General features: G+C 47.7%; 2 protein-coding genes across 2 annotated transcripts; both read left to right on the top strand.

The window, feature by feature from the left end:
- Nucleotides 1-4196: 4196 nt before the first annotated feature.
- On the top strand, nt 4197-5677 carry UCRPA7_7753 (putative amine oxidase protein; the record flags this gene model as incomplete). Its single annotated transcript, XM_007920276.1, has 2 exons — nt 4197-4403; nt 4469-5677. The coding sequence occupies 2 exons, from the start codon at nt 4197-4199 to the stop codon at nt 5675-5677; spliced, it is 1416 nt and encodes a 471-aa protein (XP_007918467.1).
- A 9810-nt stretch (nt 5678-15487) lies between these two features.
- UCRPA7_7754 (putative amidase signature enzyme protein) lies at nt 15488-16865 on the top strand (the record flags this gene model as incomplete). Its single annotated transcript, XM_007920277.1, has 3 exons — nt 15488-15826; nt 15900-16610; nt 16773-16865. The coding sequence occupies 3 exons, from the start codon at nt 15488-15490 to the stop codon at nt 16863-16865; spliced, it is 1143 nt and encodes a 380-aa protein (XP_007918468.1).
- Between the last annotated feature and the right edge of the window lie 2999 nt (nt 16866-19864).

A 19864-nucleotide genomic window follows, 5' to 3' on the forward strand; every position in this document is an offset into this window, starting at 1 on the left:
CTTCAAGGATTTCCCGGTACATAGGTCGGTGGACATCATCGTCTCCTCGTTGTCAACGCCCAAGTCCCTGGGACAAGGGTACCAGGCTGCGAGCAGATGCAAAAGTGGTGCTGGGATTACGTATTAGCATGGAGGAGCGGTTACATAAGGAGGCCGGACAGTGGACATCAAGTCCAATATTAAGATGGAAGTTGTCCTCAAATGTGGTGTTGCGGAGTCTGTGGCTGGTCATGACTATCTCCCTGAGGAACATAGACCACGTCTATAACTCGCATTATTTTTTTTCGTTCTCTTACTCTCACGACTGGCATGACCTACCGCATCATCGGAAGCACCTTCGTCTAACGATACGATAATTTGTAGTCATAGTACTTGTAAGGATAGACAAGCTAAAAAGGGGATCATGACAGCGTTTAAAAAAATCATAGCTCTGTGATTGTATGCTAAAATGTGACACTGTAGAAGTCAAGCACCCGAACGAATGTATTTAAGCTTCGACTGTCCTAGTTTCATCCAAGATCTTCGTACACAAAAGAAGAAGTAGATAATATTACATATCGAGTCTTGGGGTTTTCGTTCGACAAACGACCGGCCTATCAAAGATCTCATTTGGGGTTCAACCTAACTCGAAGCAGCAACTGCGTGTGGCATCTGCGCCGTAGCTTTATCCACGAAAGTGGCAACAGTTCTTAGTTTCCCAGTGTCAAGGGGGTACGCTTGGTATCAACTTGTCTTTCCAGGAATCAGTTGCGCTAGACCTGAGCTGAGATCTAGCTGGAGCTGCCGAACGCCAGAGAGTTGCTGGTGTAGCTCGGTGACTTGCTTAAGGAGAGCCACGTGCCGCGCATGAGTCTCTTGAAGAAGACGGTTGTACTCCTCTAGTTGCATCAAAGAAGAATTTGCGAGGATAGAGGCGTGCGTCAGCTGTTCTTGTTGTGATGTACTCGATGATTGATCACTCTCTGTGAAAGCCCGACGCGGTGTCCATATGCGGCTGCAGCTTGTTTCTATGGTTGTGGAGGTGGGTAGAGGGGCTAATGTCTCTGTTGCATTGAAATTCGCAACCGGTGATCCTGTAGAAGCAGAAGAGAAGGGAAGAGTAGATGTGGCGCTGTCTGGTGGACTCGGAGGCAATGAATTTCCTGAAACAGGAGTGAAGGTAAACGGTGGAACAATGGTCAGCGCTGATGTTGGGCTGTTGTCTCTTGCGCATCGTCTCATCCTGATACTGGGACTCAAGATGTTGCCGGATGAGCCAAATATCAGAGAGGGAAATGGTGGCCTAGTGGTAATGGAAATAGGTATTGGCGCGATTATCTCAAGCTCCGGCTTGTGCTCCTCTTCATTTAAAAAAGCGAACGCTTTAGGAGTTGGGAAAGTGTCCAAGTGCGATGGCATCGTGTCGGCTTTCTTCCCAAGGTGTTGTTGGGCACGAAATGCCTCAGCCTCTTGAGACATCATTCCTGTCCACTTGTAGATGACGTGGGCTTCTTGGGTTCCTCGATGGGGCTCTGGGATGTCGACGCAGAGACAAGCTCGTGCGAGGTGCAGTAGAATGTTGTGTTCAACCTGGTCGGGTATTTGATTCGACATCTCGAGGACAAGCTTCTCAGCCTTGTTGATTTCTGCAATGGGAATCAATCGTTGGCATCGCTCTGTAGTGCCACAGTTGGCCGAAGCAATCGTCCCGACACATTGCCATCCGGACTGCTCATCTGGCTGAAGGGCGAAGATGTCCTTTGGGTCCCAGATAGGAGGCATGAGTGAGGCTTGAGTGGAAGGAGGTCAATGGCAATGGCAATGATATCTGATTCAACTATTGATGCAAAGAGCAAATTTTGACTTGTAGTTGATAGTAAAGTCTTGCCGTTTTTAGGCATGAATACGGTCTAGAAATGGAGCCTTGTTGAGTTAAGGTATCTGGCAGTTGGACTAAGAGTCCTGGTCCAAACATGACCGAGACGCCGTCCTTTATATGTTTCAGTGACCTGTTGCAAGGCTATTTGTACGAGCATAAGGCAAGTTCCAAGTGGTCAGTTTCAACATGTAGCCCGATCCTGTCCTGCCGGTCACTTTGAGGTGACCAACAACCCAACAAACCAGCCTACAGCTGTATGATTTTATTGGATCATTGTCAGAGTAGACACTGCTCGATTTCAGCACAATATGTAGGTAGACTTGAAATGACTAGCCAAGCTAAGGCGACCAAGCATACGTCTCTTTAAACAAGACAAGACAGATACCGCGTCTATTTCTTAACTCTGCAGTGCTGCGGCAGGGAATACGACATTGGCTGATGTTTACGTAGGTAGCCGCTGCTTCTGCAGAAGCGTGCTTTGAACAGCGTTTATAATGCATCCATCTGATCAATTACAAGGAAATCCACAGCTTGGACAAGCGAAGATCAAGGGGGGCATTGAAGTGTGCGTAGGACTCGAGAAAGGTGGTCTAAGTCTGGGATCGATGGGGGCGGCCGATCTGGAAGGCTATGCAACCGCTGACATCTCAACAGCAATTCAGCTGTCGGCACGAATACATCTCATGCGTATGAGGACCTCAAGGCGTCCTTCTTCAACCATTGACCGTCACCCATGAGGCTCAAAGTGGAGGGTGGGGGCTATCGCCGGCCGTCGATATGCAGATGTAGGTGTGGTGATGCCCGGCCAATGAGAGCATGGCAAGCCGAAAGAACAAGTGCCGGGCGCTTGCACGGCTGCATGGCGGCACGATCCGCGCAGTTTGCGTGCTGATTTGGTGTTGCAACGCCTTCTTTATCTTCCATCGTGTATTGTGTCGTAGGGAATCTGCCTTGTGCTTTGCTCAGCCGGTCGCCAGCCTGCCCGATTGTTGGCTGCAATCAGTCTGGCAACACCAAGCAACTACACCGAACCGATGTTGCTGGAATGATGTGGATGCTTCGCGGCGGATATCTCCAATATACTTCTTGGGCATGAGGAGAGAGAAAGGTAAGGAAAGGTAAGGAAAGGTAAGGAAAGGTAAGGAAAGGTAAGGAAAGGTAAGGAAAGGAGGAACAGTAAAGATACCAGGGGTGCTACTAACAATCGTCGCTGAGAACGTCGTATCTTACAAGTCTCTTGCATCCCAGCGTGCTATAACTCCCATTCTGTAACGTCATTATCCAGAAATGTTATCAGAAACAAGCTAAAGACTTGCCAAACTGGTGATAGATAGTTGTGGAAAGCAAAAAAAGGCAAAAATGAGAACGACGCAGCGAAATGTTCAGGATACAAAAAGATGCGCCAGCCGCGAATCGAACGCGGGGCCCATCGATGGCAACGATGGATTTTACCACTAAACCACTGGCGCTTCTCTGATTGGATATCAAAATTTGTGATTATCTCTAATTATTCTTTTAAGACGCACTGTGAGCGTCAGCGAAACTGGCCCCTAATCAAAACATCTTCAACTACTTGCTAATTACCATGTCTTTCCTGCTCTAGTCATTTCTGTCTGCCTTTCTTCATCCAAGAGATTTGCGTGACCGTAATGCGCGCTCTACAAGTCCACTCCCTTTTTCTCTTACCTAATTATAAATAGAGCATTTGATAACCCAGTGTTTGTAATATGTGTGGCTCATCGGGGTCATCACGTAGCGTAACTAGCGTATTATTCCTGTCAGCACGCCGCATTGCTTATCCTTATGTCTAATTTCCATGGGCTTGCACTGTTCCAATGTTCTGAATCACTGTACCGGAAAATCTGCTACGTACCTTGCTATCACATCTGATGAGTGCGTTTCCAAGGCTCAAGCAAAAAAAGGAGTTGGAAATCCATACAAATAATGAAGCTCGCCTGTTTGGCAAGACCAGAAGTGCATGAGTTTTGCATCAAAGTCGGAGCCGGAACGCACGGGAGCAACGTGCCTGAACCGGTAGTCTGGGTCCTGCCAAGCATTCGTATGCTCCTTCTACTCCATCAGCCGAAACCCTGCATGTTTCTAGGCCTCTAAGACGATGATCTCCACTTATAGGCTCCTTAGGACGAACAGGGCTGAAAAAGGTCCGATCATTGAAGGCTAGAATCCGAGAGATACTGGAGCCAGTGCCCTGATGGCAGAACAGGTAGCTTCAATTTGGCTTAAAGATCAAGTCGCCGACTCCTTCACTACTTCGTCCAAGTCTCTGCTCACAAACTTTTGGAGGCGGCTGTTCATCCATCTGCCAAATTCGTGAAGCATGGCTCGACTCGCATGTAGCCTCACCTTCCTCGCTCTGGTGATGAGCAGTTATGCTCACACCATTGACGAGAGCAAGTTCAAACCGGAAGATATAATCACCAGGGACGTCGCAATCGTTGGTGGGGGGGCATCGGGAACATACGCAGCTGTTCGTCTCAAGGACCAAGGCAAAACAGTCGCGCTGATAGAACGTGATGATCATCTGGTAAGGGACAGTGATTCGCACACTAGCGTCTTCACAATCGCAAGTCACTAATTCGTCTGGCTTAGGGTGGTCATGTCAACACGTACTCTGATCCCATCAGCGAAACCCCCATTGACTATGGTGTCCTCGCCTACCTCGATCTGCCTGGTAACAAAGAGTTCTTCGCGCGCTTCAATGTCTCCGTCGAGCCTGCAACAAACCCACCTTGGCAGAGTGTGTATGCGGATTTCACAACCGGGGAGGTGGTACCCAATTACCCAAGTCCAGATGAAGAAGCATTGGGGGTCGCACTAGGTACATATGCTCAAGTTGCGGCTCAATACAATGACTACATCTTCCCTGGACTGGAAAAGTTAGCGGCTGGGCCCATCCCGGAAGACCTATCCATGACATTTGGTAACTTTATACGAAAGTACAACCTAAGCGCCGCAATGCCTGTCATTTGGACTTTCACACAAGGCACCGGCAACATTTTAAACGCACCAACAGCGTTTGTGATGCGTGACTTCGGTGCCATTCATGTCCAGAATCTCCTCTCAGGCTCTTTCTTCGTCCCTAGCTCTCATAATAACAGCCAACTCTATGGTGCTGCTCTCCAATACCTTGCGGCAGATTCGTTGCTCTCAAGCAAAGTGGCGCTTTCGAATCGAGACGAAAATGGAGTCAAGCTCATTGTCAAGAGCTCAAGCGGAGAGAAACTCGTCAAGGCAAAGAAGTTGATCATCACCATTCCGCCAACCAAAGACAACATGTACCCCTTTGACTTCGATAAATCAGAAACGGAGCTGTTTTCCAGATGGCAGTACATGAACTCTTACGTTGCCATCTTCAGCGGTTCAGATCTTCCCGACGGACTTACAATTGTCAATACCTCCCCAGACACCTCAAGCTTCAACTTACCAACGTCAAGCGACAGCTTTCTATGGCGCTATTACTTTACTGGCACCCCGGGGCTATACCAGTGTCAAGTTGTCGCGGCTCCTACACTGGGCAAACAGAGTGCGAAGGACCTAATCCGTGACGGTTTGAGAAAACTGGACACTGCAGGCACTTTTGCGACTAAGAGAATCGATTTTGTTGCATTCGCGGATCATAACCCTATTGAGTTGCGCGTCTCACAAGACGACCTCATTAACGGCTTCTACGGAAACTTGTATGAACTTCAGGGCAAAAAGAGCACTTGGTTCACCGGCCAGGCATGGGCTTCAGATTATACTAGCATATTATGGGTCTTCACAGAAATGAGCATTCTACCAGCTATATTAGCCGCTTAATCATATTAATATATAACTTTTTAATTCTCAATTGTGCAGTGTGCTACACACTTTAGGCCCTTGAGTATTTTGTTCGATATGCTGGGCATTGTGTGGTTGCTTGCTTTCCATGCATAACGTTGGGAATATCAATGTCCGTATCTGACATATCGGCAGCCCTATCAATGCTCTTTGATCCGCTGGTATCGCGTATGACTGTCTCCTGAGCCTGACCTCCCTTCTCTGTGCCTAGCTCGCCAAATGATCCGGATTTTTCCGCGGCTGCGTCTTCCGGGTATTCAAGTCCTCGATCTTTTACAAAGAATGAACCCAAAAGACAGAGACCAATGAGCGGTATTTGTAGAATAAATACAGCCCTACTGGCTGCCATGTACGCATCTAGAACTGCTGCCTTGTCGAGACTAGGCAAGTCGGTGGGCAGTGAGTATGTTTTTTCTGCCAGGTAGCTATATTTTAAGGGTAGATTGGCTCTCAGAGACGCTTGCAAGACTGCAGCGGAAGCAGCAAGCCCACAAGCACCACCTGCGCTGCGGAAGAAATTGCGGTTGGAAATAACAACGGCGCGTCTTGACTTAGGCGTATGTGCTTGCAAGGCGACCAGTGTGGGCTGAAAGATGCATCCTACTCCAATACCTATGAGAATGAGAGGTATGATTATGATGCCGGGACTGGTGTCTTTTCCATAAATGAGAGTTAGGCCGGAACCGCTGTGAAGAAATATAGCGTTAGCTTTCTATCCATCATTTCCCGTTCTGATCCTGCTCTTACAGTGTCCACGAGCCAAATCCCAACCACAACACCTCGCCATACCTCTTCCGCCGAGACATGTACTGTCCCGAAAGAATAGACAGCACAGTCTGGGCGGCCACTAATGACCCACAAATAGCAGCTGAAACTAATGGTTGAAATTGATGGGCATTTTGAAGATACAGCGGGACATAATATAAATATGACTGATACACAGCCCCGAAGAGGAAGCTTTGGATGAGCATCACTGTGACAACCGGATTTTTGAACAATTGTACTGACTATGATGAGCAAAATTGAATTATTCTCTATGAATTGTTGCAGACTTACCCGGCATCATCGGGAGTTTCGCGAGTTTATACTCTACGAATACGAAAAGGGCGAATGCGGAACATCCGATTACAAGCATGGCTATCACCATAGGCGAGCCCCAAGGAAAATATGCGCCACCTTTTGTAGCCAAGCAATGTTAGGAAATGAAACAAGGAGATCGAAGATCGTTGACGGACGTGAAAAACGCACCTCCAGAGATAGGAATGAGAATGAAGATGACAGCGACAGATGACGCTAAAGATCCTGCATAATCAATCTTATTTAGGCCATCACGAAGGCCTGTTGTTGGAGGATTCGTTGGAAGCAAGAAGAAGGCTGTGAGCCATACAATAGCTACCATCGGAGCAAGAGTATAGAAGAAGGCTCTCCACGTAGTCTTTTCTAGGAATGCGGCCGCTAGGAAAGGTCCTGCAATATTGCCTAACCCAACCATCGCGCCGATTATACCCTGATACTTGCCTCGCTGATCTAAAGTCACGATATCCGAAACTATGATCATAGACAGGTTGGCGATGCCTCCTCCACCAATACCGGCAACTCCGCGGAAAACATAGAACATAGGAGCATTTTGCGACAAGCCACAAAGCAGATCAGCCACAATCAGAAGGGCGACAGCTCCAAGGTAAACGGCCTTACGACCAAAAATGTCGGAAAGACGGCCATAGAGCATTTGAAAAGTCGTATTGGCAATTAATGAAGCTGTGCCGGCCCAAGAAACCGTGTCCTCGCCATGAAGATCGCTAGCAATGGTTGGAAGGGCGACCGTGATACCATTTTGGTCAAGGTAACATATTAATAAGGTCGCTGACAGTGTTGCGAAGACCAATATCAATTGAGATCTAGGTAGGATGTTGGTCTGATCGTGAAGTGCTCTCTCAGCCTTCGCCTGTCGGTCTCGGGAGCCCATTGCAGGTGTCATCGATCTACAACTAGGCGGATTTCGTCTTGTCAAAGTGACTCGGCTACTTCTTGTACTCTCAAAATACCTGGTCCCATTCCATTTGGAATTCCTGGGCTGAAACGAAGCAGGTCGAAGTTGGTCTTTCTCTCTGGGCTAGAAGATTGTATAGTAGGACCTCCGATGTTTCTGCATCCTTGGTCTCGGACGTCGGCAACTAATTTTCATTAGCATGACTGAAGGGATCATGCATAAGCGGGCCGTTGTCACATATTTTCCGGGGCTGCCCTATTATATCGGAACCCCCGAGGCATCGGAGGTTGGCCGAAATGGTGTGTCACTGGGCTACACTATAATAAACTAGTATCCAGGTGCGGTATATATTTGCCGGAAGAAATGTCATGTACCGGAAGACATGAGCCAACCGTTGGATTTCCGAAAACCCTAGACCCACCATGGTCGGCTGCCAGACAGCCGATCGAAATGCCTTCGCCAAATAGCAAACAATCAACGGTATATAGGTCGCGCTCGAGTTTTTGATGATCGATGAAAGATGTCCTGGGGATCAAAGGCTGTCTAGTAACAACTTAAAGTTCAATGACAGATGGTCAAAGATGCTCAGAGCTATAATTGTACATCGCTCAGAGAATGTATGCTATGAAGAGATATCGCACCTAAAGACACACCGCTGTGCATGTAGAGAATAACTCACATATCCTCAAATCCCAGACAAATTCTGAAGCAACTCAAAATCCGGCATCCAGACTGCGGATCCCTCTTCCTGATCGATCCAGTTGGCCAACTCTATGACCATTCTCCAAGCATCATCTTGGTCATTCATAACTCTACCACCTATGCTTGATTCTCTATTAAAATCATTCGTGGATGCCGCAGGGCCGTACTGTAAATTAACGCTGGTGCTTTCGATAGTTGTCTTTGGTTGACCTTGCGCTGCGGCTGCCATTTCACTCAGTCGGGAGTCACCATTCTGCAATTTTTCCATAGCCGCATTGACAAGCATCTCAAATGCGTCGCGAAATTTCCTTACCCACGGGGCTCTCTCCCCCATGACGAAAAGTACCAATGAGCAAGCGCGTATGTCGTCAGCCAGTGCTACTGACCAGACCGCCTGTGACTGAGTCCACAACCCGTATAACAATGTTATGCCAGCCACAAACACCGTCTGAACTGAGATGAAACTGTGGCCATAGTCTGGGGTCTGATGAAGTCTCTTATGAACTTGACAGATATCACCCGCTGCTCGAAGACAAAGGCCATAATATGGGTCAGAGCTAGGCAAAATGGATAGAAATGGTTGAATAAGCAAACGAACGACTCGATTGTAGTGTAATTGCAGATAATTCATGTCGGCATTGCTTATTTCGTGTGATTCGGGCAGCGAGATCCACCAAGTCTTTAATTTTTCGTATAGCCGGTCTAGCTTTGGACGGAGCAATTCAAGTGGCTTGTCCACACGATATATTGACTGATGGATTCGAGACTCGATCTGGCGAACCTTGAATAGCTGAATAGCAAGTAGGATCCGATTACCAGATCCAGATGATGACGAAGTGTCTTCGTCCACAATCTCTGACGGAAACTCGACATCAATCTGTTTATCGGATATACTCGCGGGCCGGCCAAGAGATACTGCAATAGTTCTCTCAAGAGCGTAGACGCACCAAAACAGTAGTCTGCGTCTCTGGATGACAGGGCGCGAAAGACCATGTTCATGTCCCTTGCGATGCATTCCCAGATCGACACATGTTCGCATCGCAAGTCCAATCATATACCACATGCCATGGCTTGATACCGAACGTAGGTGGTATATAACCAGCAGAGTCATCGCCTCAATATTCTGAACGGTCCTTGATTCTCTTGCCGCTGAGATATGTTGTAGGGCAGTCATATAGAAGCTCTGTATGCTAATTAACACGAAATACACAGCAGAAAGATGTTAATAGTTGTACATGGGCCTACCTCTGAAGAAAGAGTTGAAGTCTTTTCGGTCAACTGAAGTAGCGTAGCCCCGATCGCGTATACCATGTAGAGTTTGAAGATACTGAATCGCTGAGCTTTCGTTAGCTCAGCAGGCAATGTAGAGCTCAATTCTATGCGTTGTGAATGCAGTTTCCATATCTCAGAATGCTCAAGAAATGGATATCGAGGATGAAGTTGGGTGAAGTAAGTGTTGATGATGCGGGTTCCCAAGATGTCGCTTGGTGGTTCCTTTGCACTATTGGCGACCAGCTCTTCCAATGTGATTGCGCGGACTCCAGGAATAGTCTCAGATCTATCTTCTCCGGGAGCTTCCTTCCCACTTGTCTCTGAAATCGGTCGATTTTCTGTATTTGGCAGACTTGAGGTGAGAAGAGCTTTGTTCCACACAGTAGATTGCACGAGCTCCTGCAAATTTGCTGCTAGGGACATGCCAGAGGATGAGCCAACATATGCCGGAGCACCCAAGTTGCCCAGTGGAATAAGCGTGACAACTTCACTGAGGGCATTATTGCTGCCTGCCGGTCGAGGATTCGGATTTCTGGATTCATCGCCTTGCTGTCCCTTACTAATTTGATTCAACCTGTTTTCAAGGTATGCTACTCGATCCTCTAAAGCTTGGGTGTAGCTAGATCAGTTTCAGCAACATTTCTATGCATGAAACACTGCAAGAGGCAACATACGCAGCTGAAGGACCATCATTGACGATATCTTTCTTGTCGCATTGTACTCCAGCCGTCCTGCAATTCGAACAGATCGGCCACTGTTCGTCACACTGCTATGAATGAGCCGATCGCTATCAAAGACACGAATATTACGACATTCTTACTTTCTGTTTCCGATTCTTGCATCTCGTACATGCGGTGCGTCCGCGTTTTCTCGGATTCGGAGGTCCCGGCGCCGCGATCTGTGGGCTGGACGGCGACATGTTAGGTGCATCTGGGCATGTTCAAGTGGGAAATCCATCGGCGGACATCCGACGTTCATATTGAATGCCTCGTCTCTGTAGACTAGCACTACTGCCGCTATCTGTGGGTGTATCTTGCCCGACCCAGTGGGGCCATCCTCCTAGATAACGCCGCCAGCCGGTAGCGGAGACGCTCTGCAGGTAGCTTGAAGCTAGGCTTTCGGAGCACCTCCGTCGGATACCTCGACCCGAACGTGAATCTTTGTGGTCTGGTGTAACGAGTTGTCTCTTTGTGAGTAGACCCCACAAGAGCTGAATTGTCTGACAAGTATGCTGCAGACGAATGTGATCGGGTTGAATTGAAACGCATCGACGAAATTCAAAAGTAACTTTGTCACTAAATAATTCAACATGTCTGTTTTTTCACTCGACGTAAACAAAAGCAATCCAGTGACAATAGATGTGCTGAACGAGGTTTGCCAAACTCTTGGAGTAGCTCTGAGAGATGACGAAAAAGACGATTATCAGAGGCTTTTGGCTGTTTTCCATGAATCTGCGAAGGACATAATGAATATGCCTGGTGACTATAGCAACTCGATGTGATTACAATATTTCTTAGAAACTAATGGTGATCAGACTACATTCCCCCAGTAGACACTGACAAGTATCCAAGGGAAAACGTGGTATTTCCTGACCCATCAGAAAACGTTCTTAATGCATGGGCATGGAAATGTCACATAGAAGACAAACAAAGACAACCCGGCGGTATGCTCGACGGCAAAACCATCGCTTTGAAAGACAACATCGCTGTCAAAGATGTTCCCATGCTCCTCGGAACGGATTTCATAAAAGGATTTATACCTGTAAGAGAATCACACCCTTTCAGTTCACTAACGCGCAAGTCAATCCGATTTAACAATTTTCAGCAAACGGATGCGACGTGTGTCACTAGGCTCCTTGAAGCAGGTGCCATCATCAAGGGCAAAGCCGTCTGTGAGAACATGTGCCATTCTGGAACTAGCAGTTCTGCAGCTACTGGATCCGTTCACAATCCATATGCACCAGGATATAGCAGTGGTGGGAGTTCCAGTGGTTCCGGCGCACTAGTAGCCAACGGTGATGTGGACATGGCCTTGGGAGCTGACCAAGGTGGTTCAATTCGTGTTCCAGCAGCTTGGTGTGGTATTTATGGCATGAAACCTACCTTTGGTCTTGTACCTTTTACTGCTTGTGGATCAAACGAACCTACGAATGACCATGTCGGCCCCATGACTCGGACTCTCCTTGATAACGCCATTATGTTGCAAGTTATTGCAGGCAATGATAACATCGATGATCGGTCTTTTGGCGCACCCTGGCCAGAAAATGTACCAAAATACTATGACGACTTGAAGGCTATCAAAAATCCTTCAGACTTGACTGGTGTCCGCGTGGGAGTCCTGCTAGAGGCTTTGAACCAACAATCAGTCGAACCTCGTGTAAGAGCGTGTGTGGAGGCTGCTATCAACGGTCTCCGAGATCTTGGAGCTACGGTGGAGGACGTTTCTGTCCCTATTCACTCTCAAGGCGCCGCAATCTGGACTGCTGTTAGTAAGTTTGGGGGCTATTTGACTAAACGTAATCTAGTTTGTGGAAGAAGAGGATACGTTATGACGGACCTTAATGAAAAGCTTCAAGAGATTTCACAGGAGCAATGGGACAATGCGTACGTCTCCTCGAAAAACATCTACATTAACGGCGCATACGCTTTAGCTAAGTTTCCGGGACTTCTTGGTAAAGCAACAAATGCGAGTCGGAAGCTTCGCGACGATTATGATGCAGCGCTCAAGCATTACGATGTTCTTGTAGCACCTACATTGCCGTATATTGCCAATACTCACACACCATATGATGCCAAACCGCTCGAAAAGATCCAGAAGCAAGTAGGCCTCACAGCAAATACAGCACCGTTCGATCAGTCTGGTCACCCAGTGTTGGCCATGCCGATTGGAATGCTTCCAATTGAAGAGGGTCCCCTGAAAGGTTCGGGAACCAAATTGCCTGTCAGCATGCAGGTTATTGGCAAGTGGTGGCACGAGCAGGATATATATCGTGTTGCATATGCCTGGAGTCTGAAAAACGACTGGAAGCAGCTGTAGGTCCACTAGAAAGTTCAGACATATGCGGACAATCACGGCGTTAGATACAGTGTTGTAACGAGTACTTGCGCTAAATTGACACTGCTCAAAAGTCACAGCTTCAATGGTTAGATGTAGAAGAATAAAGTTGCATCTGCTCCAAACAAATTACTTGCCACTATTTCCCGGGTGACCAGCCAAACAAGTTCTTCTGACAGCTGCTCTTCAAGAGTCACCACCCAATCTTCCGGTTTGCGTAAGGAAAGATGCGGTTCATTGCATCTTATAGCTTATTAGAACGCTACTTTAAATAGATGCTTAATTGTGAAAGAGTCCATATAATCTCCAGAAGTACGTTTTCATTACGAAGCAAAAGGTATGAAAGCTTCATCGTTTGGATTCTGTTTCAATTGGTAAGGGCCCCTTTTCCTTCTTGAAAAACCATCCGATATCATGCAGACGTGGAAGGCCTCAAACGGACTTGGAAACAGTGCTGGGCTCCTTCTTTCCCTCACTATCCGTGATCTCAGGAGTATTCATATGTGAGTCTTCGCCGGAGTAGGTCTTCTCTGCAGGAATAGTTTCGATCTCTCCGTCAGCATACAATACTTGCTCGGCAAGTTCACGTTCTCGACGCTTGCACCTCCAATTCACCCAAATTGCAATTGGAGGTGAGAGAATGCAAGTGGCCAAAGAGGCCGAATAACCTTTCGTGAAGTTTGGGACATCGGTCACTGGAAACAACGCTATGTTGAACCAGGCAATTGTGATGTTAGAGCCATACATCATGGCGTAAAGGGTGATAGATCGGAGCTGGTCGTCGTTGCGGCAAGCTTCGTTGGCCCATGAAAAGTTGACAGCCTGACCGATGAATCCCATGCCAGCAATATACCAGGCAAAGAATTTGCCAGCAGTAGGCAATGACGGTACAAGAAGCATTATACAGGGGATCCCGGCACAGAATGCCATCACCACGTTGACCCACCATCGGGACCTCGTGTAGTCTGACCAGAGAGCGAATAAGCATGTCGATGCAATGGTGACTGCAGTCGTTCCAAGAGGATAGTAATTGACTTGAGGAGTGGTATATCGGCCAGTCCATTTCATCCACAACGTCATGGGGCCTAAATTAGTTAGCACACGAAGCTCAGATGGTGGACTATAAATTACATACTGTACAAGCCGGCCCATTCCATGTTGGTGTTGAAACAGAATTGTAGTGTGAAGGCCCAGAATCTCCAGTCACTAAAGACTTTCTTGAAGACACCCCAATCCAACTTCGTCGGTGTATGCGGTGGAAGACGACTTATTGCCAACTCTTTCTCCTCCTTCGATAAATACCATCGATTGCACTCTGCCGGTTGTCCAGGGAAAGTCAAGAAACCAAGGGTGACAACAGGAACGCCTGTGATTCTATTAGTTCTGAAACTCTTATATGAAGCTAAGAAACTTACTCATTAGGCAATTGATGACCATCAACCACTGCAATCGACATTAGTTATCGTCAATGTCATATGGTAATGACCGTCGGCGTGATTGTCAAGTGTGTGACCATGACTAAGAAAATTAGGGGGATTGTACTCACGCGCCATCCAGACAAGCCGGCCTTGCCGTTCATCGTTTCAAAGATTGCCCCCTGCATGATTCCCGCAAAAAGGCCTCCAGCATTTTGGGAGGCAGTGAGGAGACATGCTCTTTTGCCGAGCTCAGAAGGCTTGTACCAAGAGCCAAGGACATAATGTGCTCCGGCAAATGACACTGCCTCAAACATTGCCATGAAGAAACGAATAACTTGCACTTGCCACACATGATGACAAACTTCGCCAATTGTTAACCTCACAACGAAATTCAAGTCAGGCAAACATTACTCACAAGCATTGCCGAGTGTAAGTAGTGACCAGCACACTGCGCAAAAAGGAAACCAGAACGATAGAGGTACTCTATGTGATCCGACAATCAAAGACTGAGGAACTCCTCCAATAATATACCCGGCTACACAGGTTAACATGTGCCAGGAGCCTGTTAGCTGTTGATAATGGACCTACCCTTGAAGATGGTCTGAGCCACGTTGAAATCTACTCCTTCGAATCCGATCTCTTCTTTCATACCAGAAACATATGCGTTAGTCAAGTTTTGCCTATCTAGATAGTTGATGAACTGTGACAAGCATATAAACGAGAGGATGAAAGTATCGAGTTTCATGAGCAAGTTGCGCTCAGCCTTACTCGAAGGCTTCTCGCCAATGAAAAAGAGATGGAGCTCGTGAAGAACACCCATTTTGTCTGTGCCAATACCAAGAGTTCAGACTTGAATTATGAGGATTATGAGATCTACGTCTGCTTGGAAACCCTAGTGACTCGAGCTTGCTAGTTATACCCATCTCCGCTACCCGAGAGTCGGGATACCATATCAATATGATGTGCATGATTCGGAGGTTCCGAGACCAACCGTGATGTGGACCTGCAGACTGATTAACGACTGATCAATGATAAATGGCCGGCATTCGCATTGCCGATCGTCGCGAACTTATCTATATACAAGCAAAGATAAGGCGGCGCCGTCAACTACCTGCGGGCTTAGCGCTCGCTTCGCTTGGCGGGGCCAGATAAGAGCGGCCCGCCCAGAGTTCCGCTCCGAATCTGATTGAGACGGCCGATGTTGAGGCAAAATGGCCGCTGCGCGGTCCTAGCCGTCTTTTGGAAAAGGCAAATGTCTCAGAGTCAAAATATACCCAGGACTTCAGAATTACTTTAAAAGAGACTCTCCGGTGCCTCAACCCACTCTTGGTTCTCTAGCCATCACATAGCAGAATGTCGTCTACACTTGCTCCTGACACAGTGTCAGACCGTAACCCCATTTCCGAGAAAGATGTCGTGTCCACGCTTGACTCGCTTGGTCTGAAAGCAAAGCCACAAAATCTCGGAGATTTCACGTCACTTCTTACAGGCATCTGGGAAGTATGGGACAAAATAGAGCAAATGGACGATTATGTCCCGGAGGTTGATGAAGTGCGATTTCCACGGAAAGACGTGCATAGACCGGAAGGCGAAGCAAATAAATCGAACGCTTGGGCTTGGAAGTGTCACATAGAGGATACTACAGATCAGAGCCAGAACGGATTGTTAGCCGGAAAGACGATCAATCTCAAGGTAATGCACCGTGTTTTGAACCAAGTGTCATGGTCACCACCAAAATCGAATACACTACTAATCTCCGCACTAGGACAATATCGCCGTGAAAGGGGTGCCTTGCTTGATTGGAACAGATCTTTTCAGTGACTATATTCCCAACACTGATGCGACTGTAGTTAAGCGCGTCCTCGAGGCTGGTGGAATCATTCATGGAAAGGCTGTCTGTGAGAACATGTCGTGTTGGGGGGCTTCTTGCTCCGCTGCGACTGGCCGTATGTACAATGTATACGCGGAAGGCTTCTCTGCTGGAGGTTCATCTTCTGGTACGGCCGTCTTGATCGCTGACGGAACGTCATGGGGAGGCATTGGTGGCGATCAAGGCGGGTCGATCCGTCTTCCATCGAGCATGAATGGTATTGTTGGGCTAAAGCCTACCACTGGGCTAGTACCGTACACTGCGATTGCTTCATTGGAACCTATAGTAGATCATACCGGACCCATGACAAGGACTGTTCTCGACAACGCTCTTCTGCTTCAAGCTATCGCAGGAGCCGACGGGATTGATGATCGGCAACAGGCGGGTTGCCCGTATCCCGAGGATGTTCCCGACTACGTAAACCTTGCGAAACAAGGGGTCAAGGGCATGAAGATTGGTATACTCAAGGAGTCTCTCGATCAGCCAATGCACGATCCGAGAGTGAGTGAGCTGGTTGTCAAGGCTGCTAAGGCTCTTGAGGAGTTGGGTTGCATTGTGGACGAAGTGAGCGTACCAATGCACACGCTTGGACCAGAATTATGGGCTGTAAGTCACAAATCGGGCTTCGTATGTTGTGTTAGTTCGATCACTAATCTATCAAAGTTTCCTGGCAGATTCTCGCACTACAGCTCTCTGGTAGGGCAAAATAGCGGCAGAAGAGTATACTGCATGAATGACTTGACCGATAAGATGCTGCCGATAACTCAGGAAAAATTCGACAAGATGTGGCCTAGTATTGCCAACACACTCATCAACGGCAAGGTAAGTGCTTATACGATGACGAAACCCGAAGAGGACTAAATATCAGTATTGTAGTGGGCATGGGACAACGTACGCCCATCAACATATGGAAAAGCCACCAACCTCATTCGCAAACTGCGTGATGAGTACTACGCTTTGCTAGATGAATACGACGTTTTAATCCTCCCAACTATTCCAAGGGTAACACCTAAGCTCCCGCCCGTAGACTCTACGATCCGCGAGTTTATGCTCAATACTGTCGGACTCTCACTGAATACTTCGGGCTTTAATCTAGTGAGTTGTGCTTTCCTAGAAATCAGTCATTCTGAAGAATTAGGCTGACTTACTAGACTGGAATGCCTGCTCTTACCATGCCGATTGGCTTTCTCCCATCTGATACCGCCCCTCATCCAAAGCTTCCTGTCGGCATGGAAATAGTATCTAAGTTTTATAAAGAACCAACTATTTATAGAGTCGCGTATGCATGGGAACAGGCATTCGACTGGAAGAGCTTCGTTTGAGAGAGAATGTGAAATTCACCGGAAGTGCAGGAGGATTGAGACATCAAGCCGAAACTATAATCATTTAAGAGAAGTTCTGGAATTGTCAACAGATGCTGTAGATAATAATTATCAACAGAGAGGAACAAGCTATAAAGCTTACAATATTTGAGGCATCTTCGGTATTCAATCCATAGACCTAAGGGATTACGGAATGCTCTTATGCCAAAGCGCACCAAGTATGGCGCGACGTACGTGAGGTAACTTGATCTTAAAACATATCCATTATACCAATTCCTACACTTACATCGTCTTCAATAGGCCCTCGAGAATTTGTGATATAGCTAGCACTTTCTCTTCCTCTAGCCTCTTTCCAACGACTTGCAAAACAACCGGCATACCATGATACTCCTCAAAGTTCTTTGCATAATTCTCTCTGATCCATCGATCTCTATCACATTGAGGAGCCGGAATCTCTTCTCCATATCCATCCACTGTATCACTCAAGTCTACTAGGTCGTCCTTGTCGGCAAATCGCACTGGTAGTGTGCACGATGTAAAGTCTAGCACATTGACCGTAGCACAATAGCCTTTGTACCTTACACGACCGAATTCGCCGTGGAGGTGTGCTACTGATGGATTCACGGCGGTTAAGTAAACATCAATCGGCTCCCCAGAATGAGTTTTGGAGGCCGTGTTGGCCCACTCCTTGAGCACAAATGCCTGATATTTCATGCGATCCATTGCGAGTTGCCAGCTTTCGTGGACACTCATGGGTTCTGGCTGCTTCTCTGGTGGGGGTAAGACCGGTAGCTTCGGCTCCCCTGACCTATCCCGCGATTTTTGAACATCTAAATCCGCATCCATTGTGCATACTTCAGATCCGATATTGTCTGCCAGGGGTTGATTCATATCGAACATAGAAATGACATCATGCCCTGCCTTGCGCAGCTTCTCTTCAGCGTCTCGAAGCGCTCGCCGAATGGGAGGCTGGGGAAGGATGTGCCCGTCCCAGTGCATAATGGCGATCCGAAGAGGACGGTTGAGTACACCTTGTGCCATGTCTTCTCGCCATGGGATGGGAGGGCTCTTGGGATCGATCAGCCACGGCTTTGCGTCAACGACGGTTTTGACGAATAGACGAAGCGATTCTGTAGATCGTGCCATAGGGCCGACGACAGAGGGAATAATCTCCTGCCCCTCCATACTGTTGAGTACTTGATAGTATGGAATACGAGAAGAGGAAGGCCGTAAGCCGTGTAGGCCATTATAAGACGAGGGAGTCCGAATTGAGCCTCCCAAATCGGAACCGACTCCTAGAGGGCTACCCCTGAAGCCTATCAATGCCCCCTCACCTCCGCTTGAACCTCCACATGTGAAGATCCTGTTGAAAGGATTGCTCCCCCGACCAACAATGCTGTTCAAGATTAGCCTTTGAGTCTTTTCAAATCAATCGGGGTGCCTTAACTTGTTGATGCTTTCACCCCACATGCAACCAACACTCAAAGTCGTCTTTGCAAACGGAACTGCCCCTGCATTCTGCAAAATACTCACCAACAAGCAATCTTCCTCGTCAAAGACGCCGAGATTAGCCACGTATCCACAAGTGGTTTCTGTGCCTTTGATACGGCACTGGTCTTTGACAGAAAGCGGCACTCCATGTAAAGGGCCAACTAAGGTTTTAGTCCGTGCAAACGATTCGTCAAGCTCCTTTGCACGCTTTAGAGCTGCGGGATACATAAAGCTCAGACAGCAATGCAAGAGTTGGTGAGCAATAACAGCACGATGCGTAAAGGCATCCAAGACTTCGACGGCAGTATACTTTCCAGCCGCGATTGCGGGTGGGATCTCTTCTGCCTTGAGTGCTGTGATGGCAAGCTCGCTAGCGCTCAGGAGGCGATCCGGGACGTCGATAACGCGGGCCGGGTTGGTTTTGGAGAAGGTCGGAATGTCCATGGTATCGACTGCCTCTGTGGTTGAAAAGGCCAGTGACGAGTGAACGAAGTGTTGAGGAACCTCTGCTAATATCCGCGAGCGCTTCTCGCTGGCGCGATCTTGCCATGTTAACACACCAACCGATCCCATGTTGTAAGTTATGCAATATATTCAAAGAGCGTATCTGATGTATATCGTGGTGTGCCGCTGCGCTGAACAGCTCCCAATTAGTATGCTCAACGCGCAATTGCCAGTATACAACGAACGACAGAATTCCGAGACAGCGATACCAACCAAGTATCACCTTGAAACGATATAATGTGTCTCGGGATAGGTCTTCCGGACGGATCCGCTTTTCGGAGGACATCTCACTATCTTAGATGAATTTCTTTGAGGCGATTAATGCCAACTACATCCTGCCGTACGCGAATGCGGAGGTTGTGCTTGGCCGTTATCATCGGAATCCCGGTTGGGCCAACGGCCATGACCACTAGCGCCATCGGAATCTCCGACTTCGAGGATACTACACCTCCGCCAGGGTAATAAACGTTATTTAGCGAGTTGAATATACCAGAAAAACCAGAGTTGAGAATACCTCATTAAGGCTTCGAAGATTCTGTTTAT

This window comes from Phaeoacremonium minimum (genome assembly GCF_000392275.1).
Source record: "Phaeoacremonium minimum UCRPA7 unplaced genomic scaffold PA7_03_scaffold_552, whole genome shotgun sequence".
Taxonomy (NCBI): Eukaryota; Fungi; Ascomycota; class Sordariomycetes; order Togniniales; family Togniniaceae; genus Phaeoacremonium; species Phaeoacremonium minimum.